We start from the raw sequence: 20,262 nt of genomic DNA, 5'->3' as shown, positions 1-20,262 counted from the left end.
TAAAGAAAAAGGCTGCTGTTTATGTTTACATTTTCGTGTATCTGCTGTGTTCAGTTGCAGCCTCATTTGTGCTTGTCATTTCCCCCTCGCCTTTTCTTACTCATTCATTTCTCACTTTTCAATTTCATGCATTTTATCCTTGATTTTCTCCTTTTCTCCATCATCACCTTTAGCTTCCCAATAAAGATGAGGTAATCGCAATTGGAGCTTAAGCCTTGTTTTGCTTATATTAGATTATATGAAGTGAACAATTTAGTCATGTTAATGTGTTGCTTAGAATTTAGGTTCCAAGTAACAACTTTTAGACACCGTTTCTTTGTAGGGGTAACTTATAAAATTTTCTAAAACTGAAATTAGCTAACTTTCCAGACAGTTTCCTTTTTTAGAAACACACCACAGATAGGTAGATCTATAGATGGATCTATTGATAGATATATAGATAAATGGTATATATCTATATATAGAGAGAGATTTATGATATATATCTATATATAGATTTATATATAGATATATATAATATACTGAGTCTGAAAGAAGTTAAAGGTCTTTCTTGTCTTTGTGCTGCAGCTGTTCAACACACAGGCCCAGAGTTTGCTCCTGATGACCTCAGTGGCCATGCCTGTTTTCAGTAAGAAGGAAGAGACTGTAAGTTTGTTTTTGTTTTGTTTTTTATCAACTAATTAAAATTCAAGCTTTATATCTTTTACTGAAAGTTACGTAAATGTGGGTCAATTGGCTTAAAAAGGTACCATAGCCTATAAACAATTGCATTAAATCTTTTTTTCTCCAGCTGTCCCATGGGATTTTGCTGGGTGTGGTAGGAACAGATGTGGCCTTGAGAGAATTGATGAAATTAGCTCCAAGATACAAGGTAAATCCTCTGTGACTTTCACTTATTATCACTTATTAAAGTCACCTTGTATAAAAACAAAAAAACTCACTTTGGGCCATAAATCCTGGAAGCTCATGGTGGGGTTCATAACCACTCTGGAAAAGTATGGGTCATCATTTCAGTGTATGAATTTTGACTTCAGTATTTTTCAGGTACTTTCTCCCCTATGTCCCTCCTTATTCTTGTATCTCCTTTTGTCTTGTTTCTTGTTTTTGCCCTTCTTTTCTTTATTCCTACATCGTATTCTTCCTTCTGTCCTTACCTCCATGTGTTCTCCCTCCCTAAAATCCTTATTTCTTTGAGTCTTTCTTTGTTGTGTCTTTCCTCTCTTGATCAGTCCATCATTTCTTCCTTCTCTGTCTCTTTCTTTCCTCCATTCTGCCATCCTGTCCCCCTTTTTTCTTGTCTTTCTTTTATGTGGCCTTCCTTCCTCACTTGTCCTTTCTTTTATACAGTATTAATAATGTGTAGGAATCCTTGTCTACCCTCTTGTTGGCTGTGGATTCCTTATGTTCCATAGGCTAACTGCAGGATGCTTGATTAGACTGGGATCTGGAGCATCTGTATTGAGATAAATGCTAGTGGTTCTTTATTAAAGATGAACCAATCAGAGATTTGAGGCCAATTTCCGATTTTCGATGTTTGTAAATCTCTGTCCTGTCAGTTCAGATTTTGCCCAATTTAAGGTACTCTTCATAAACTATAATTAACAGCATTTAAAATTTTTGTCTCGTAGTTTTCCTCTATGAGGGACATTCATTATTTGTATCAAAAGCAGAGGCTACATCCTTTCGTGTGAGCTGTCACTGGAAAACTGGGTTTTAGCAATTTAAGACAAAGACCAAATTATTTGGGGTTGACATTATTGGCTGTCTTTATCATCTATTGGTGATTAGCATGATTAACATTACTAACTGTAAACAACAGCCTCCACCCTAAAGCAGGGTTTCCAAATTACAGTCCTCAGGGGCCTGTGTCCTGCAACTTTTAGATGCATCCCTGTTCCATCACGCCTGAATCAAACTCTGGCTCTAGAGAATGCAGACACTTACCTTAACTGTTAAGGGAACTGCACCTAATTGATACTGAAAGTAGCTTACTTACCTTTTTACCTGCTGTAACAACTTCCACACTAAGGAGCGTTTTTGTCAACAGGACCTATTAGCACTTAGGTATGGTACATTCGCTGATGACAAATTGATCAGATGTTTGAGTTGCCCACCTTCAGCAAACTGAAAATCAGCCTATTCTGTTCTCCATTTCATTTTTCAGTGCCTGTCAGTGTTCTTTTAAGCTTTTTGCTGTGCTGCTTCATGGTGATCTGTCACATACTGTCTGTGTAGAATCTGCCGTATTGTGCTATATCTGTTTGTTTGATGTTGGTTGGTTTCAAAGTTGCATCTCTTTATTTAATAATGTGTTATTTATATTAATGCTGTAACAGTAAGGAGTTGTACGTGTTTTTTCTGCTTTTCTGTCCTTCTAGTTGGGTATCCATGGTTATGCCTTCCTCATCACCAATAATGGTTACATCCTGTCTCATCCAGAACTACGACCTCTGGTACAGGCAAAGATTTGTTTCTCGTCCTCTCAGAGACTGTTCACTTTTCAACCCGGCTTCAAAGGTGGCAAACTCCTGTATGTCTGTGCTTTTGTTTGTCTGTCACAGTATAAAGAAGGAAAGAAGCTGAAGCCTAAACCAAACTACAACAGTGTTGATCTGTCAGAGGTGGAATGGGAAGATACTGAGGAGAAAGTGAGCGAAACACATTTTTGTGTTTATGAATTTGTTTTTCCTGTATGACAGATAGTATTAAAGATGAGTTTTAACTAAAACTTCTAGGTGTGTTATGTTTCTGTTTATAGCTAAGGACAGCCATGGTCAAAGGAGAAACTGGAACACTGTCTTTAGATGTGAGATCTTCTGTGGATAAAGGAGTAAGTACTTTGCTTTTCATTTTAAGAAATAGTTACTGCTATAATGTTAGAGCAGGCATGACTGTCATCTTATATTGTTTCCCTACAGGTTTTGCACATTTCATTCTAAGTAAACAAGTGTTTATTTTGTCATTTGTCATCTAAATAAAATTATACTACAGATTAATTTGAATAGAGGGTTGCTTCATCAGTTCTCATGGCTTCCAGTCTTACCTGCGTAATGATTTTAGTCATTCTGCAATGTCAAATTCTGTCTTGTACTTCCTTTTTTTGCAGACAAGAGTGATATTCTTGAAGAATGATTACTTTTACACTGTCATAAATGAGACACCATTCAGGTTTGTCTTATTAAATCCTCTATGTCTTACAAAGGGATTCATATCCTTTGAATTTTTTCGCATTTTGTTACTTTATAGCCACAAACATCAATGTATTTTATTGGGATTTTAAGTGATAGAGCAACAGAAAGTAGTCAATGATTCTGACTTGGATGGCAAATGATGCATGGATTTCAAAGTTTAAAAAAAAATATAAATCTGAAAAGTGTGGCATGCTTTACCCCTGAGTCAATACCTTGTGGAACCACCTTTTGCTTTGCTTACAGCTGCAAATATTTTGCGTCATTCCCAGCTTTGGATATTAAAAGACCACTGTTTGTGTGCAAAATAGCTTTAGGTTGGTCAGATTAGATGGAGAGGGTTGGTAAATATTAGTTTTCATTGTTTGTCATTTTAGTTTTGGTTATGTGTTTAGGGTTGTTCACCTGATGTATTTAGCTCCATCCATCTTCCCATCATCGCCAAACGGCCTCCCTGTTACTCCTTACTGCTTCTCTAAATAATTCTCTGCACACCCGACCTGGTGGACCTCCATCTCTTTGCTGGTGTCAGTTGTGCCATACTCTTTTTATTTTCAAATGATGGATTGGACAGAGCTCTGTTAGATGCTCAAACCTTGGCATATTGTTTTATAACCTGAACCAGCTTTAAACTTCTCCACAACGTTATCCCTGACCTTTACACTATTTTCCTTGGTCTTCATAATGCTGTTTGCTCACTAATGTTTTTTAACAAACCTCTGAGGCCTTCAATGAACAGCTGAATTTTTACTAAATTAGAAAGAGATGGATGCTATTTTGTTTATTAGGTGACATCTGAAGGTAATTAGTTGCACTGGATTTTATTTGGGAGTATCAGAGTAAATGGAGCTGAATACATTCACGCACCTTTCATTGTCCAATGACCTAACCCCTCCCTCTTATTTCCCTTTCTGAGAGGACTGCTTAATCCAGCTCTCCATCCAACGGGTCCAGACTTCCCTTACTAAGCTGGTTTACTGAAAGACCTGTTTAAGCTGGTGTCAGGAAATGACACGCCTAACCTCTAACAGCCTATTTTCACCCTTTTTCAGCTGGTGGTTTGGACAACCAAGTAGCCCACGGCAGTCATCCAATAGTCAATTCTGTTAACGGCTGCTCATTCCCTAATTTTACAACTTATAATTGTCTTTTTTATGACATCTTATCCATGTAGTATTATCATTATTCATTTGAAAATCTAAAGATTAATCTCTCATTTCATAATATGTAATTTGTTTAGTCTCAATCATAGTAATACACTTCTGCAAAAAAAAAAGAGAATTAATAGCATGACTCCGAATGGACCTCCCAGACTTCACAGCTTCAGAATATGAATATTTACTGATTTATGTTTCATTGATTTGATTGTGAGGGTTTAATTAATTTCTGCATGGATACATGGAAGAATCTCACCTCATTTTGACACACCACACATTTCAGATTATTTTTAATAAAGTTTACATACTAAATGTTTTTTGTTCCACTTTATAACTATACACTACTTGGTGTTGATCAATCTTATGAAAGCATAATTGGAATTAGTATTGGAATTGTGGTTGTAATGTGAAAAAAAGAATTACTTGGAACACTGTTGCAAGGCATTGAATGCTCACCAAAAAGAGAGATTTAGCCTTTTTTTAATTGCTAATCCTGGAATAAATATAAATGCTGTATGTGAGCAAGGTCCATTTTTTTATTTAGTCACCTGTAAGTATATGGATGCTTTTCCCATTGTGTTTAATATGACAGATGTATTATTTTTTTCCTGTTTCTATTTTGACAGTCTTGGTATAATCTTGAGTAGAGGGTATGGAGAGTATATCTTTACAGGAAATGTCTCAGTGGAGGAAGGTAGGTTTTATTTTTCACTAGTCTGCCTTTTTTTTAAAACAGAACAATCCTTTTCAATCTCTTCTTTTTCGCTTTCTTTGTTCTTCTTCAGGTCTTCATGACTTAATCACTCCAGATCTGACCCTGGCCAATGAGTGGTAAGTATATATTACTGAATTTCTTTTCAGTGTTTTGGTGGAAAAGTTGTTTGCCCTCGTAACAACATCTATCTACACATTTTGGTGTTTTTAGGACCTATTGTGAGATAGATATCGACCCAGCACATCGTAAACTGACCCAGCTGCAGGCTGTGGTAAAATACCTTACTGGCAAAGAGAAAGATCTGCACTGTAAGCTTACACTGTTTTATTTTTAAATGAATTTGGCTTGTTTACATGGAAACTAAAAAAGAAAGATGCTCTTTGAAATCTTTCTGGTTTTCCCCTCTGGGTTTGTCTACAGGTGACGCACAGTTGTTGCAACAAACTCTATTTGATGCCGTGGTTACAGCACCTATGGAAGCCTACTGGACCGCTCTCATGCTCAACACCTCTGAGTAAACAAAAACACTAAGAAAAGAAAACATAAAAATTCTCTTTGGATGCAGTGTTGGGCATCCAGCCTTATATTTCACCCCATTTTAATAAATTTAACTTCATCACAGCCTCACTTTTCTGCTTCATGTGTTTTGTGTTTTTCTGCTCTCCCAGTATGGATGATGGTATTGAGACTGCTTTCTTGGGGACACGTTCAGGCTTGCTGAGGTTCTTGAAGTACACTGGTATTGAAAAAAGAGTTGGCAAGTGAGTATTAAAGCAGCTAAACAGTTTAAACGTGTTTACTTGCACAGGTATAACATTTTTGAAGTTTAAAAAAACAATCTGCCCGGCAATTAGGCAAGTCATTGAATTATCTCCTCTATTAAATTTTTTTCTCTGATCGTCCAAACTGAGATTGTTCTGATCACACTACTGATGGTGAGATACAACTCTTCATGGTTCCTGCGTAGTCTAGAAATATGTGGCAAATATTAGAATTCAATTTATTTTCCCAATCTGAAATAGAAACTGAATATGGACATTTTTTGTACCTCCTCATTTTATTTTGTATACCATTGCCTAAAGGTTGTATCTGTCCATCCATTGATTTGTTTATTATCATCCAAGCATCATCCATTCATGAATCTTTCCATCCATCTGTCCATCTACGCATTTGTCCGTCCATCTATACATCCACCCATTAACTCTGCTGTTTGCAAGTTACATATTTCAAGTCTGACCATTTGAGTTGGGAAAAGTATAACATTTTGACCTTAAATATGAATAGGTGACCCAGACCATTCCACAGAACCCTTAATAAAAACCAGAACTATTCCTTGATTTAAAAAAGAAAACTAGAGTTTTGTAATCACTGAACTTTGCTGAATTAAGCAGCTATCTGAGAATCAATTATTTCCTAAGGAAACATTTTCAAAACAACACAGTTAAACAATAAAATTTATTCTAAAAAAGGGAAATTCATGATTCAAGCCCATGGTTTTCTTGACATTTGGACATCTGGCAAAGCTTCAATAATTTTAATAGCATACTAGATCTAACATCCTTTTAGTTGGATTTCCTTGGCCCCATTTTGACATGATACGAGCATTATTTTATTATTTTCTATCCTACAATCCATCTCTCTGTCCTACAGCTTTTTCATATATTTATTAATTTGTGTGTGTCTCCTCAGGTCTTTCCTGACCCCCACAGATAAGGAGAATATGTTCACACTGGACCATTTCCCAGTGTGGTACCGCAGGGCAGCAGAATATCCAGCTGGACAGTTTTTGTACTACATGCCCCGACAGGACACAAGAGGTAGAGGGCTTACCTTCACTTTGTAAACAAATTAGAGCAAATTACAGAGCAAAAAAAAGTGTTAATTTCCAATATTGCTGAGCCACGTCAATGGAAAGGCTTATTTAACAGTTGGCAGCCTACACATTTTTAATTGTGCGGGTCTATATGTGCATTTATGTACTCTGCTGATGTAGTCTGGAGATTTGTTCTTCATAGTAGTTATTTGTGTTTTCATGTAAAATCTTCAGTTTTGACAAACCATCCATTGTGTTGATTGTCACATTATACTAATACCATCTCTATTTACATCTGACATGTAACTTGGCTCCAGATTTCAAAGAAAAGAAAGGCACAGATGTCATTAATACTCAGAGGACACAACTAGATATTTAACAATATAACTGTGCTTTTTAAAATGTTCCCTTGTTGAAATGTGTTTTAATTCTTTAATTAGCTGACAAAAATAATACAAAGAAGTTGAGAGACCAAATATTTCATATTTTGTGACATTACACCACAAACATCTGTGTATTTATAGTTTCTTATAAAATGATTTCTTTATAATGATTTCTTATAAAAATCTGAATAGCTTTGTCATGCATTTGTATTCAGTCCCAGTACAACCAGTAGCCTAATTATAGAAGTTTTCAACTACATGCAAAATAGTGAAAAAGTTACTGAAATCTGATAGTGGCAGCATAATGCAATGATGAAGCATTTATGGTGGAAACCCTGTTTGTGGATACAAACAACTTGAGACCAGGGGAGAGGTTCTCCTTCCAGAAGAACAAAGACCCTCAACATGTAGCCAGAGCTAGCATATAAAACCCCACTAAAATGTGGGGTTTTATGTGATAAAATGCTTTTGCACAAGGACTATTTAAAGACTGAAGGTTATTTTAGCTAAAGTTTAAACCTTGAGGAGAATTGGCTTTAGTAAAAGATTTCAAATCTTTGCATTTTAAATGTAGTCAGATAGTTCATGTTTTCATACAAATTCGGATTCATAATTTATGTAAAACTTTGACTGTTACATTTTAAATATTTATCTAAACGTTTCAGGGCAATGGTAAAAAAAGACAGTGTGTCGTTTTCAGATATATTCAGGGACTTTGAGGCTGACTATATTGCCACCTTCAGTTCAGAAGAGGAGGAAGTGGAGGATCGGGGTAGAGCACTGTTACTGATACTTGGCATGCCTCCACTTTTTAATCTATTCTGTGCAGAATTTTCTTTCGCTTTGCTTATAGGACAATAAAAACTGGTGTATTTCTTGTTTTTCTGTTTATTTTCAGTTTTAGCTCAGTCCTGTCGTTATTCCTTTTTATCATTCCGCTTCCCACTTACAGAGCATGCCATTTAAACATAACAACATCCTGCCTGTCTTCTCCCAGACAAAGAGGAAGACTTTTGGTTCATTATGACTCATTTCAACTTCATAGTGTTTTTCTTTATTTTTATTGTTTGATATGAAAATCATATCGTAGTTTTTTTTTAATGCATGTTGTCTCTCAGGATACGTGATTAACAGAAAGTATACAGAGGGCACATGGACTCCCAAAATACACAAATGCATTCCTTTGGTTATTGATGTGTTATTCAATTAGTTCTCCTAATCTCAGTTATGTAACACTTAAAATGTTAATCTGTCTGGAATCTGACGTTTGATGACTGTCGGCATCTGCTGTAGGCTGCAAATAGATGCAAAATAAAACAGAGCATGTATCTGCTTAATTTTACCTATCCCTGTCTAAGGCAGTCTGCCACACGCTTGTTTTCTGTACATTTTAGCATATGGGAACACGTCACTCGAAAGTATCATTGTAAAAATGCTGAATAATAAAAATGTAGTGTATTATGCATGCATGTACTGTGCTTGTGCATGCAAACAAAAAATGCATGCATTCACTTATCTCATGAAACATGAAATGAAAGGGTGCTGTGATTTTCTTTTTAAGATTGTTTCTGTTGCTCTATCAGCAGGCAGAATAGTGATTAGCTCCACTGCTGTGACTGTGACCGTGGGCAAGAAAACCACCATCGCTGGAGGTAGGATGACAGTTTTATTTTTTCTTTCCATTCCTGTTTAAGCTTTTAATCCTCACCTTCTTTCAGTGTTCTCTGCTGATTTCCCTTTTTAAAGTAAAGCTCCTGCAAATTTGAAGGACAACATTTTGATGTTCTTACTGACTTGTTTGGGACATTTGGATATGTTGTTTTAATATGAAAAACATGTTAATAGAAGAGAAAAATAAATTTTGGTGTACATTTCAATCAACATATTTGGCACTAAGTTAATACTTAGCTGTTGGCATTTTGTTTAATTTGAGCAGATATTTTTGTGCTGGATGAAACTCCTTTAAAAGACATAAATGTTGTCCCCGGTTGTTTTAGTTTGATCAGGGGTCATAATCTCTCTTGCAGCCCCTTACACATGTGTTCTTACCAAGGTTGCACATCATCACAGTATCAGTGAGTGCCGGGTTAAATACAGCACTACTCATTCTCTGGGGACTTTCATTGCAATAAACCCAAAAAGAAAGACATTAATAATGTAGACTCAGGGATTTACTTATTGGAAGATATATAGTTATGGCACCATTCATCTAAACATGGTTTCATATCGCTTGTTTTCTTGATGTCACACAGTCCTAATTCATACCCTTTGAATGTTTTATACATTTTATATTTCAAACACAAACATTAATGTATTTTGCTGTGATATGGACAGACACAAGCCTGTGCATAATTGTGAAATAAAAGAAAAATGATACATGGTTTTCTTAATTTTTAGAGCTACATTGGAGTTACATTAAGGTATCCTAATGTGTTAGCAATACTGAGGACAAATCAATTTTAAAACCTTTGCATAGACTTTCACTCTTTATAGATGCACTCCTTTGAAAATCAGAGCGCAAAATTCTTCCGATTTGTATTTGTAAATCGGAAAATCATGCACCATTTGCCTTACACTCTACATGCATTCGCTTATTTTGGGCAATATAAAATCATTAAAACAAACATTAAAGTTTGTGATGTGATGCGAGAAAATTTCAGCTTGCCCAAAGGGGGATTAAATCTCAATAGGAATTGGGATTGGTACAAAGATAGGCCTTCCCAACTACAAAGAAGCTGCTGCGATCCATGGCATGAGTATGATTGCGTAGAAGGTTTTTTTTTTAAATATATATTTCCACAACTTCACTATATCTTGAACTACCAAAACAAATAAACAGATGTGGTAAGTACATGAGGATGAATTGCTAATCAGGCAGCCTGGGTCCAATGTAAGGCAATAAAGTGGTGAAGGAATGAAGCCACATGTTTGTGAGCTTGTACAAATGTTTCGGTTGCATTTTAGGATATATGTTCCAGACAATTCTGTTGTAGTAGAGAGTTTTAGGTTTTATATTTCAAACTTTAAGATAATACAAAAAATGAGATCAGATTGTTCCAGTGCCTTGTGTTCAGTTGGTTTTATGTTGGCACACCAGTATGACAATTCTGAGTACCATACAGATACAGCGTCAAGCTCACTAGATTCAGTGCAGAGACTTTTATCTCGATGTGCTCTGCATCTATGTAGGTCCACCTAATTTCTCATTCCACTATAGCCAGTCTTGGGAATGCGTCTGGGTAGAAACAGCTTAAAGCAGTCTGTACTTAAGCTGTATTGTGAATAAATCACTAAGCATGCTTGTTAATGCAATGTCTGAACTGTACTTAAAGTAATAGCTTGTATGTGTTCTGTAATAGGAAGATGGTAGAGCACAGTTAGCTGTTAATGGCTCAGTTGGAGGCATTCCTCCATATTTTCTTAAATTAAAGAAATTAAACTCCTCACTAAGAAAGCCTATCAGGAAATTAGACAAAGGAGGAGCAAGATTACAACCAGCAGGGCTCTGGTTTGCAAAGAGAAGGAGCATCCTAAAATGTGCTTAAGAGCTCTATTTTATTGCTTGATTTGTTTCTGTTTGGTTTAGTCAGAAATGATGGAGTTGTGGTGATAACCACGCCAGACCAGACTGTGAGACACTGCATACACTTGAGCACGTTCACAATGACATGTAAACTCGTAGTTCACTCGAAACAATCTTAAGTGCAAAAGTGATATTATATTTAAAAGTGAAAAACAGGAGGAAAGAATGAAAGTAAATGTTGCTGCTGTATATTTTTTATATTTCTTTTTTCATGGCATGTTCTTTTTTCCTCCTCTCTGTGCCTTCATGGTGTCTTTCCCCTATTCACACAGTTGAAAACAACCCAATGAAGAAATAAAGGACTGATCTGAAATAAGTGTTGTAATAAGGTATAGGTTTCCACTGCAAGATTTCACAAAGTGAAACATGCACAATAATCTAGCAGATTAGACCAAAGTAGCAAACAGTATGGTGGGGATGCAACTTTTCTGGAGTATTCCAGTTTAATGGCTTCATCCTGATGCACATTGTAGCCTGATTATGTTGTCAAATTTGGGATCACATTTAGGAAAATATAAGTACCGAATCCCATCAAATAAAAGGAAGATAGCCTGTCTGATGTATACATAAGCCATGTCTTAAACCGCTAATTGTGCAGTCTGTGAAACAATGTCAGTGGATGGATTACACTAAGAATATATCCATGGTGATGTATGGTAAGCCTAGGACCAGTGGTTTAACGTTCTAACACAACCTCTATTTGTGTTGGAGAGTATAAGGCCCTGTATTTTTTCCATTTCTTTATTTTTGGCGGTTATATGTGAAATAATAAGGCAATTTAAAGATTTTACAGTTGGATTTAATTAGGAAAACATTTCTGGAATGCTGTTTCTGAGAGCAGTGAGGAGCAATAGACCTATTTTTGTTTGTTTGCATGTCGCTGGCTGGTACCTCTGTTACAGATTGGTTACAGGTCCGAGCAGCCCGCAGCCTCTACCTGTAATCCTGTGCAAAGTTTTCCAATGCATTTTCAGACTTTATTCCCAATGTTTAAATGTCTTCCTCCCTATTAACTAAATGCTGTGTCCTTCATTCCATCCTTCTGTCTTTGTGTTTCTCTTACTTCTTTTCTTTCTCTCCTTTGGTGCACCCTTGCTTAATTTCCTTGTGTCTTTCCTTACTTGTTCCCTTCTTTTGTCCTTCCTATTTTATTTTCTTCCCAGTGGCCTTGTTTCCATTTTTTTCCTTACTTGTGTCCCATGTAACTTCCTTTCTTGTGTCCCTAATTCCTTCTTTGACTGCTTTTTCCTTCCTTCCTTCCTTCCTTCCCTGTGTCTTTCCTGCTTTCTTTTCTTCATGTGTCTCACTCCAACCTCTCACTTTGTAGATTTAGACACATTTCAATGTCCTTTTACCTTGTTAAACCCACCCAAACATCTTTCTGATTTTTCTCTGCCTCTCTCCAGCTAAGCTGTCAGATCTGTCTCTCTTCACTTCAGCAATTTTCCCCCCTTTGCTCTGCCTATCTCTTCCCCTTATTACTTTCCTTTTTCTGTCATGTCACTCTATAAACTCCCACTCTGCTTCTGTTTTTTCAGTGTTGTAAGCAAATGATCTTTTCTTGTAGAAAATGTAAGTATATTAAACATTCAGAAGCTGACTGATTGAGGAACATGCACACATATGCATCTAAAAGGCTTCACTCTATCCAGACTTGGAGTATATTGTTGCACTGTGTTTTTAGCTTGTACTTACTCAGCTTACCCAGCTGATTTACTCTTTTCAAAGTTTAAGGTTTGTATTTATTGGAGATAAAGATAGTAAGAAGAGTTTGCTTCTATCAGAACTACAGAAGTGTTAGGGTTCTGGTTTACTTGCAATAATACATCGTGAATGTAACTACCTCGGAACCTGATTTGTTGGATAAACCAAAGGACAAAAACAGTCCCAATGTTCCAGTTTCCACTAAGTCCAGTTATTTCAAATATAAAAATTAGATTTATAGAGATTAATCACACAACCTGTAATGATAGCAAATAACAATTAAGATGAAACATCATATGCAGGCCGTAAAATCTACAACAATCTGATATTATGTTGTTTTTCATAGTAGATAAGCAATTTCATAACACATTTTGTGACACCAAAAAAGCATCTGTAGTCACTTCTGTTTTAAAAACAGGATGCAAGTACAATATATAGACAATAAAGTGTCATTTACAGTGTTTGACTGTTGTTGTACATACAGGGGTTGGACAATGAAACTGAAACACCTGGTTTTAGACCACAATAATTTATTAGTATGGTGTAGGGCCTTCTTTTGCGGCCAATACAGCGTCAATTCGTCTTGTGAATGACATATACAAGTCCTGCACAGTGGTCAGAGGGATTTTAAGTTATTCTTCTTGCAGGATAGTGGCCAGGTCACTACGTGATACTGGTGGAGGAAAATGTTTCCTGACTCGCTCCTCCAAAATTCCCCAAAGTGGCTGAATAATATTTAGATCTGGTGACTGTGCAGGCCATGGGAGATGTTCAACTTCACTTTCATGTTCATCAAACCAATCTTTCACCAGTCTTGCTGTGTGTATTGGTGCATTGTCATCCTGATACCCGGCAACGCCTTCAGGATACAATGTTTGAACCATTGGATGCACATGGTCCTCAAGAATGGTTCGGTAGTCCTTGGCAGTGACGCGCCCATCTAGCACAAGTATTGGGCCAAGGGAATGCCATGATATGGCAGCCCAAACCATCACTGATCCACCCCCATGCTTCACTCTGGGCATGCAACAGTCTGGGTGGTACGCTTCTTTGGGGCTTCTCCACATCGTAACTCTCCCGGATGTGGGGAAAACAGTAAAGGTGGACTCATCAGAGAACAATACATGTTTCACATTGTCCACAGCCCAAGATTTGCGCTCCTTGCACCATTGAAACCGACGTTTGGCATTGGCATGAGTGACCAAAGCTTTGGCTATAGCAGCCCAGCCATGTATATTGACCCTGTGGAGCTCCCGACGGACAGTTCTGGTGGAAACAGGAGAGTTGAGGTGCACATTTAATTCTGCCGTGATTTGGGAAGCCGTGGTTTTATGTTTTTTGGATACAATCCGGGTTAGCACCCGAACGTTCCTTTCAGACAGCTTCCTCTTGCGTCCACAGTTAATCCTGTTGGATGTGGTTCGTCCTTCTTGGTGGTATGCTTACATTACCATGGATATCGTGGCTCTTGATACATCACAAAGACTTGCTGTCTTGGTCACAGATGCCCCAGCAAGATGTGCACCAACAATTTGTCCTCTTTGGAACTCTGGTATGTCACCCATAATGTTTTGTGCATTTCAATATTTTGAGCAAAACTGTGCTCTTACCCTGCTAATTGAACCTTCACACTCTGCTCTTACTGGTGCAATGAGCAATCAATGAAGACTGGTTACCAGGCTGGTCCAATTTAGCCATGAAACCTCCCACACTAAAATGACAGGTGTTTCAGTTTCATTGTCCAACCCCTGTAGAACAAGGAATATTTTCTTCACAAAAAAATACTTTTTTAGAAGCCCTGGATGTGTGGTTATTGGCAAAACTGAGAGGGGATATAGTGAACACCACATCCTCTAGGCAGCAAATAAGGGTGAGGAGGCATTCCTCTTACCCCACCAAAAATGCCTTTTTGTTAGAAATAGTTTTTGCTTCTGTGTCAAGTAAACATTACAATATTTTATATTAAAAAAACAAGCAGACATTTAGGAAAGATGACCCAATCAGGGAGTAAACAGCCAGGCCACCAAAGTGTTACCAGCATACAGTTTATTATGTAACAAATTGCTTTCTTTTAGTTTTTATGTGTCCTCTGTCAGTACAAAACATTTCATAATGTCTCCAGATCGCTTAAAGAGAGTAACCTCTATCTTTTGCATGTCCATCATACAGGTCCTTCTCAAAATATTAGCATATTGTGATAAAGTTCATTATTTTCCATAATGTCATGATGAAAATTTAACATTCATATATTTTAGATTCATTGCACACTGACTGAAATATTTCAGGTCTTTTATTGTCTTAATACGGATGATTTTGGCATACAGCTCATGAAAACCCAAAATTCCTATCTCACAAAATTAGCATATCATTAAAAGGGTCTCTAAACGAGCTATGAACCTAATCATCTGAATCAACGAGTTAACTCTAAACACCTGCAAAAGATTCCTGAGGCCTTTAAAACTCCCAGCCTGGTTCATCACTCAAAACCCCAATCATGGGTAAGACTGCCGACCTGACTGCTGTCCAGAAGGCCACTATTGACACCCTCAAGCAAGAGGGTAAGACACAGAAAGAAATTTCTGAACGAATAGGCTGTTCCCAGAGTGCTGTATCAAGGCAAGAGAATTTAAGTACACCCTTTCATCAAACTTTTTGACAGGTGGGTGGGACTTCCGGTGAGGGCGGGATTTCCGGTGGGCGCTATATGGGCGCCATGTGGTTGCCATGTGGGCAGGAGGTCACGTGGTCAAGCCGGTGGTGTGTCCAAGGGGGGCGTAACAGTGGATGCTGATTGGTTGTCGTCATTAGGGGCAATACCTTAAATGAGTCAATTAAAACACAGGGGTGTGTTTGTTATAAATAGAACAAGACAAATATGGTATTATCGGAAACTGTTTGGCATCAGCACCAATTAAAAATAGAGATGTGATTAAGAATGATTTAATGGTATCTAACTTTGTGAAAAAATATCAGAAATGTGTCATTAATCAAAGTTGTACATTTTATACTCACGGAACATGCTCTTTGGAGATGTTTCTGGATTGTTATGGAATTTAAAATGTCTTATTTATTTATTTTTTTTTCATTGTTTTTTTTTTTTTTTCTTCTTATGATTTAATATTTGTGTAATGATATCATATGTTAGTGTGTGAAGTAGAGAACGAAGTTAGACTTGAAAAATATAATCAATAAATATTTTATTGAATAAAAGAAATAGACTACATGTTTCATTTTTCTTATAACGGTTTATGGTGAAAATGTAATCCATCGGGGTGGTAGTGTCGTCTTACGAAGAGACCTTTTTGATCTCCCATCAGCATTTTTTGGATCTTCCAGCTCAGATCTCGACCAGTAGGGAGAATGAGTTATCTGCCTTCTTCTTCTTTTTCTTCGTCCTCCTGGTTACTCTCATCCTCTGCTGAAGGCTGAGGGTCCTCCATCGGTTCCAGGGTTTGTGTAGGGGCTTCGGTAGAGGGTGAGTAGCCGGTGGCTACCTCCTCCTCCACGACCACCTTCATGTCTTCAGGCAGGACATTCGCGTCTACAGACTCAGCCATGAATAGCGGTGATGGTGAGCAGAGGTCTGGAGAAAGCGGTAGATATTTCATGTTGTATCCTGTAGGTGATGCAGGACTGTAGTGGTTCTCTGAGAATGAGGATGTTGAGGTGGATGGTGAGAAGAGGTCAGGGGAAGGCGGATGATATGGTCCAATGTTGAAGCTTTCATCGTGCTCAGGAGAGAAGTGGATCTCTGCTCGGTGGTTGTAGAGATCCCTGTATGGTGTCGGTCCACTCATTCTCATGATACGATTCTCAGTGTCTGTGAGCTTGCAGTTATCCCCCCGTATATATATCATAGGAAGGGGCGTGTCCTCAGAAGAGGGTTCGTTCTAAACGTAAAACAGGAAACGTCAGCGTTTTTTTCACTGACATGACATCGATCCAACTTCGTGACTTTTGGAAAAGGTCGGAAAGACGATGTCCAATTTCACTCATCTTCTCTGCCCAAGCTTCAAACGGCAGAGCCAGCATTGTCTTGAATACGCCGCAGTCTTGATTGAAAGCCTCCAACACAAACAGATCTGAGGGACTCGTCCGGTTGTTCCTGCGTCTGCTTGCCCGAAAAGACCAGCGGCCATTTGCTGTGGTTTTTGACCCCCACACTGCGCTAAAGAGAGGTTCTCTCTCAGCTATTTCAACATCGGATGGTATATGAAACATTCTCGCCCGTTTTACAGGTCGAGGAGACAGTTCATTTTCTTCTTCTTCTTCTTCCTCCCTCTCCTGCCTTGAGACTGTTTCAGGGCTATCATTAAGGTGCGGGATTGCAAGCTTTAACACAGCCCAGTCGCTGTGGGTGAGTGTACACAGAGCCAGTGATCCGTTAAATACCTCATCTTGATCCAATTGATACAGGCAAAGCTCTCCTATTTCATACATGAAAATATAACCCCAGCTGCCAACCAGGCCATATGGCTCCAAAGACCATTCTTTCTGCAGAGTCTTGAACGGGGGTCTTTGTACCCTGCAGATGTAGTATGTTGATTTCTTAGGAGCATTCAATTCACGGGATGAATACTGGTAGACGGTCACCGGGGTTTCGCACAGAACTGACATACCTCTTGGCCGAACCGAGGTCTGATTTTCAACCATGGTTGTTGAAGTTGATGTTGGATCCTCATCATCGGTAGAGTATGTCACGACGGGAATTCCGATAGGTATCTCCGTTGAGGAAGTATATGATGCAGTTGCTTGTTCATCATCATCATCTTGGCACGCGTTGCGTTTCTCCTCCGCTTGACGATAAACTCTCTTAACTCTAGCCATTGTTGAACGGGTGTTCTTTTTTTTTCCAACGAATGCTGCATGTAAAGTGCAGAGTTTTATCTCTGTATTTAAAGTAAACACTAAGGCACGCCCTATTGTTTTCATTGGGTTATTCAAGGTTTAACGATGCTTACAAACACACCCCCTCTATTTTTAATTGGTGCTGATGCCAAACAGTTTCCGATAATACCATATTTGTCTTGTTCTATTTATAACAAACACACCCCTGTGTTTTAATTGACTCATTTAAGGTATTGCCCCTAATGACGACAACCAATCAGCATCCACTGTTACGCCCCACTTGGACACACCACCTGCTTGACCACGTGACCTCCTGCCCACATGGCAACCACATGGCGCCCATATGGCGCCCACCGGAAATCCCGCCCTCACCGGAAGTCCCACCCACCTGTCAAAAAGTTTGATGAAAGGGTGTACTTAAATTCTCTAAGGCACCTCAGTGGGAAGTCTGTGGGAAGGAAAAAGTGTGGCAGAAAACGCTGCACAACGAGAAGAGGTGACCGGACCCTGAGGAAGATTGTGGAGAAGGGCCGATTCCAGACCTTGGGGGACCTGCGGAAGCAGTGGACTGAGTCTGGAGTAGAAACATCCAGAGCCACTGTGCTCAGGCGTGTGCAGGAAATGGGCTACAGGTGCCACATTCCCCAGGTCAAGCCACTTTTGAACCAGAAACAGCGGCAGAAGCGCCTGACCTGGGCTACAGAGAAGCAGCACTGGACTGTTGCTCAGTGGTCCAAAGTACTTTTTTCGGATGAAAGCAAATTCTGCATGTCATTCGGAAATCAAGTTGCCAGAGTCTGGAGGAAGACTGGGGAGAAGGAAATGCCAAAATGCCACAAGTCCAGTGTCAAGTACCCACAGTCAGTGATGGTCTGGGGTGGTCCACTGTGTTTTATCAAGGGCAGGGTCAATGCAGCTAGCTATCAGGAGATTTTGGAGCACTTCATGCTTCCATCTGCTGAAAAGCTTTATGGAGATGAAGATTTCATTTTTCAGCACGACCTGGCACCTGCTCACAGTGCCAAAACCACTGGTAAATGGTTTACTGACCATGGTATCATTGTGCTCAATTGGCTTGCCAACTCTCCTGACCTGAACCCCATTGAGAATCTGTGGGATATTGTGAAGAGAACATTGAGAGACTCAAGACCCAACACTCTGGATGAGCTAAAGGCCGCTATCGAAGCATCCTGGGCCTCCATAAGACCTCAGCAGTGCCACAGGCTGATTGCCTCCATGCCACGCCGCATTGAAGCAGTCATTTCTGCAAAAGGATTCTCGACCAAGTATGCATGAGTGCATAACTGTACATGATTATTTGAAGGTTGACGTTTTTTGTATTAAAAACACTTTTCTTTTATTGGTCGGATGAAATATGCTAATTTTGTGAGATAGGAATTTTGGGTTTTCATGAGCTGTATGCCACAATCATCCGTATTAAGACAATAAAAGACCTGAAATATTTCAGTTAGTGTGCAATGAATCTAAAATATATGAATGTTAAATTTTCATCATTACATTATGGAAAATAATGAACTTTATCACAATATGCTAATATTTTGAGAAGGACCTGTAATGAGCTTCAGCTGCAAAAGTCTTTTTCTCGGTGTCTGAGTCAAAAGAAAGAGGGAGTGTTTTACTTGTGACACTCTTTCTTTGTTACAAAGAATGTTGTAATGCATACCTGTGCACATCAGAGTATCAACGCTGTTCAGAACCGAATCAGAAATAAAGTTTTGATGTTTTGAATTATAGTTTTTGTCACAAGTCGTCATGTACCACTGTGGTAAATTAAAGTAAATAATTTCTTTATACCACCTTTCACAGATTAAAATCACAAACTGCTTCACAAGAATAAAATAAATAAATAAAATACCGAATTAATCAGAAAACAACAAATGGATCAGTATTTAGACTGGGCTCAAAAAGACTGCTTTTACATTTTTTCATAGGGTCTTGGTTTGTTAAGTAACCATGCAACTGTACCAGGCAGCAATTTCTTGACTTTGTTTTCCTTATTGGATTAACCGTAATCATATAAACTCCCATTCTAGCTGTGACCTTGCTACAGCTACTTTTGTTTTAAGTAGACACTGATACCAGATTTTGGGGTCCCAAAGATAACATAATTCTTTTCAGTTTTCAATTGTGTTCCCAGCTGCTTCTGCTTGTTCTTTTTCTAAAACATTCCTTCCTCTGTTCTGATCTTTTTATATAATAGAAATCAATCTAACTATCTGTAGCCTGATCAACAACTGATAAAAAAGCTTTAAAAATGATGATAGATGTCCTTGATCTTTATTTTTTTATGTTTTTAACTGACTTTTAGATTGTGATCCTTTTCACGACCACAGAGTGTCAGTGTCTCTCTAAACACAAAAATGTCAGTTCTTCATCAGTTATTTGTGTACTTGCATGTTAAACCTTCATGCTATTTTGGTGGCTGATTTAATTTCACCTTTTTAGAAAAAAGCCAATGGTTTTAACTGTTAGAGAATGATCCAAAATCAGGGCTCAGCTGTGGATTAGTTCACTACTGCAACACAAATGACAGGCTGTATGTGAGTAATTGTGCTATGCTCCATACATAGGTGCTGAGAAAAAGATAATAAACAGACAGAGAGAAAATCTGACATATGAAGGGAAGAGAGGAATCAGTACATAAAAACTGTGATGAGAGGCAGTAAAAAACAGACACAATGGAGCAGAAGGAATATGAAAAAAATTTAAAAAGAAAAAAAATAATTGCAGAAGAGGCGACGGGAAGATAAATTGAAACAAGATAAGTGAGAGTAAAAGGAAAGGAGAGAAATGATTCGAAGTAAAGAGAGGTGAGAGCAGATAGGCAAGGTACAGAAAAAAGGAGAAACT

At 38.2% G+C, this 20,262-nt stretch overlaps 1 protein-coding gene across 3 annotated transcripts in view; it reads left to right on the top strand.

The window, feature by feature from the left end:
• The window catches only part of cacna2d4a (calcium channel, voltage-dependent, alpha 2/delta subunit 4a), a 158,754-nt gene that overhangs the window by 31,094 nt on the left and 107,398 nt on the right, over window positions 1–20,262 (top strand). For 2 of the 3 annotated variants that reach the window (XM_047389097.1, XM_047389095.1), the window contains exons 15-28: window positions 568–645; window positions 791–871; window positions 2,379–2,453; window positions 2,562–2,648; window positions 2,759–2,830; window positions 3,107–3,168; window positions 4,972–5,039; window positions 5,131–5,176; window positions 5,271–5,368; window positions 5,481–5,574; window positions 5,729–5,821; window positions 6,750–6,877; window positions 7,957–8,028; window positions 8,840–8,908. In XM_047389097.1, coding sequence (XP_047245053.1) covers window positions 568–645; window positions 791–871; window positions 2,379–2,453; window positions 2,562–2,648; window positions 2,759–2,830; window positions 3,107–3,168; window positions 4,972–5,039; window positions 5,131–5,176; window positions 5,271–5,368; window positions 5,481–5,574; window positions 5,729–5,821; window positions 6,750–6,877; window positions 7,957–8,028; window positions 8,840–8,908 — 1,123 coding nt within the window. The remainder of the gene's footprint in view (window positions 1–567; window positions 646–790; window positions 872–2,378; window positions 2,454–2,561; window positions 2,649–2,758; window positions 2,831–3,106; window positions 3,169–4,971; window positions 5,040–5,130; window positions 5,177–5,270; window positions 5,369–5,480; window positions 5,575–5,728; window positions 5,822–6,749; window positions 6,878–7,956; window positions 8,029–8,839; window positions 8,909–20,262) is intronic. The other variant, XM_047389098.1, reaches the window with a different exon arrangement.

This window comes from Girardinichthys multiradiatus, chromosome 17 (genome assembly GCF_021462225.1).
Source record: "Girardinichthys multiradiatus isolate DD_20200921_A chromosome 17, DD_fGirMul_XY1, whole genome shotgun sequence".
Taxonomy (NCBI): Eukaryota; Metazoa; Chordata; class Actinopteri; order Cyprinodontiformes; family Goodeidae; genus Girardinichthys; species Girardinichthys multiradiatus.
This window is presented reverse-complemented; position numbering and strand designations above follow the sequence as displayed.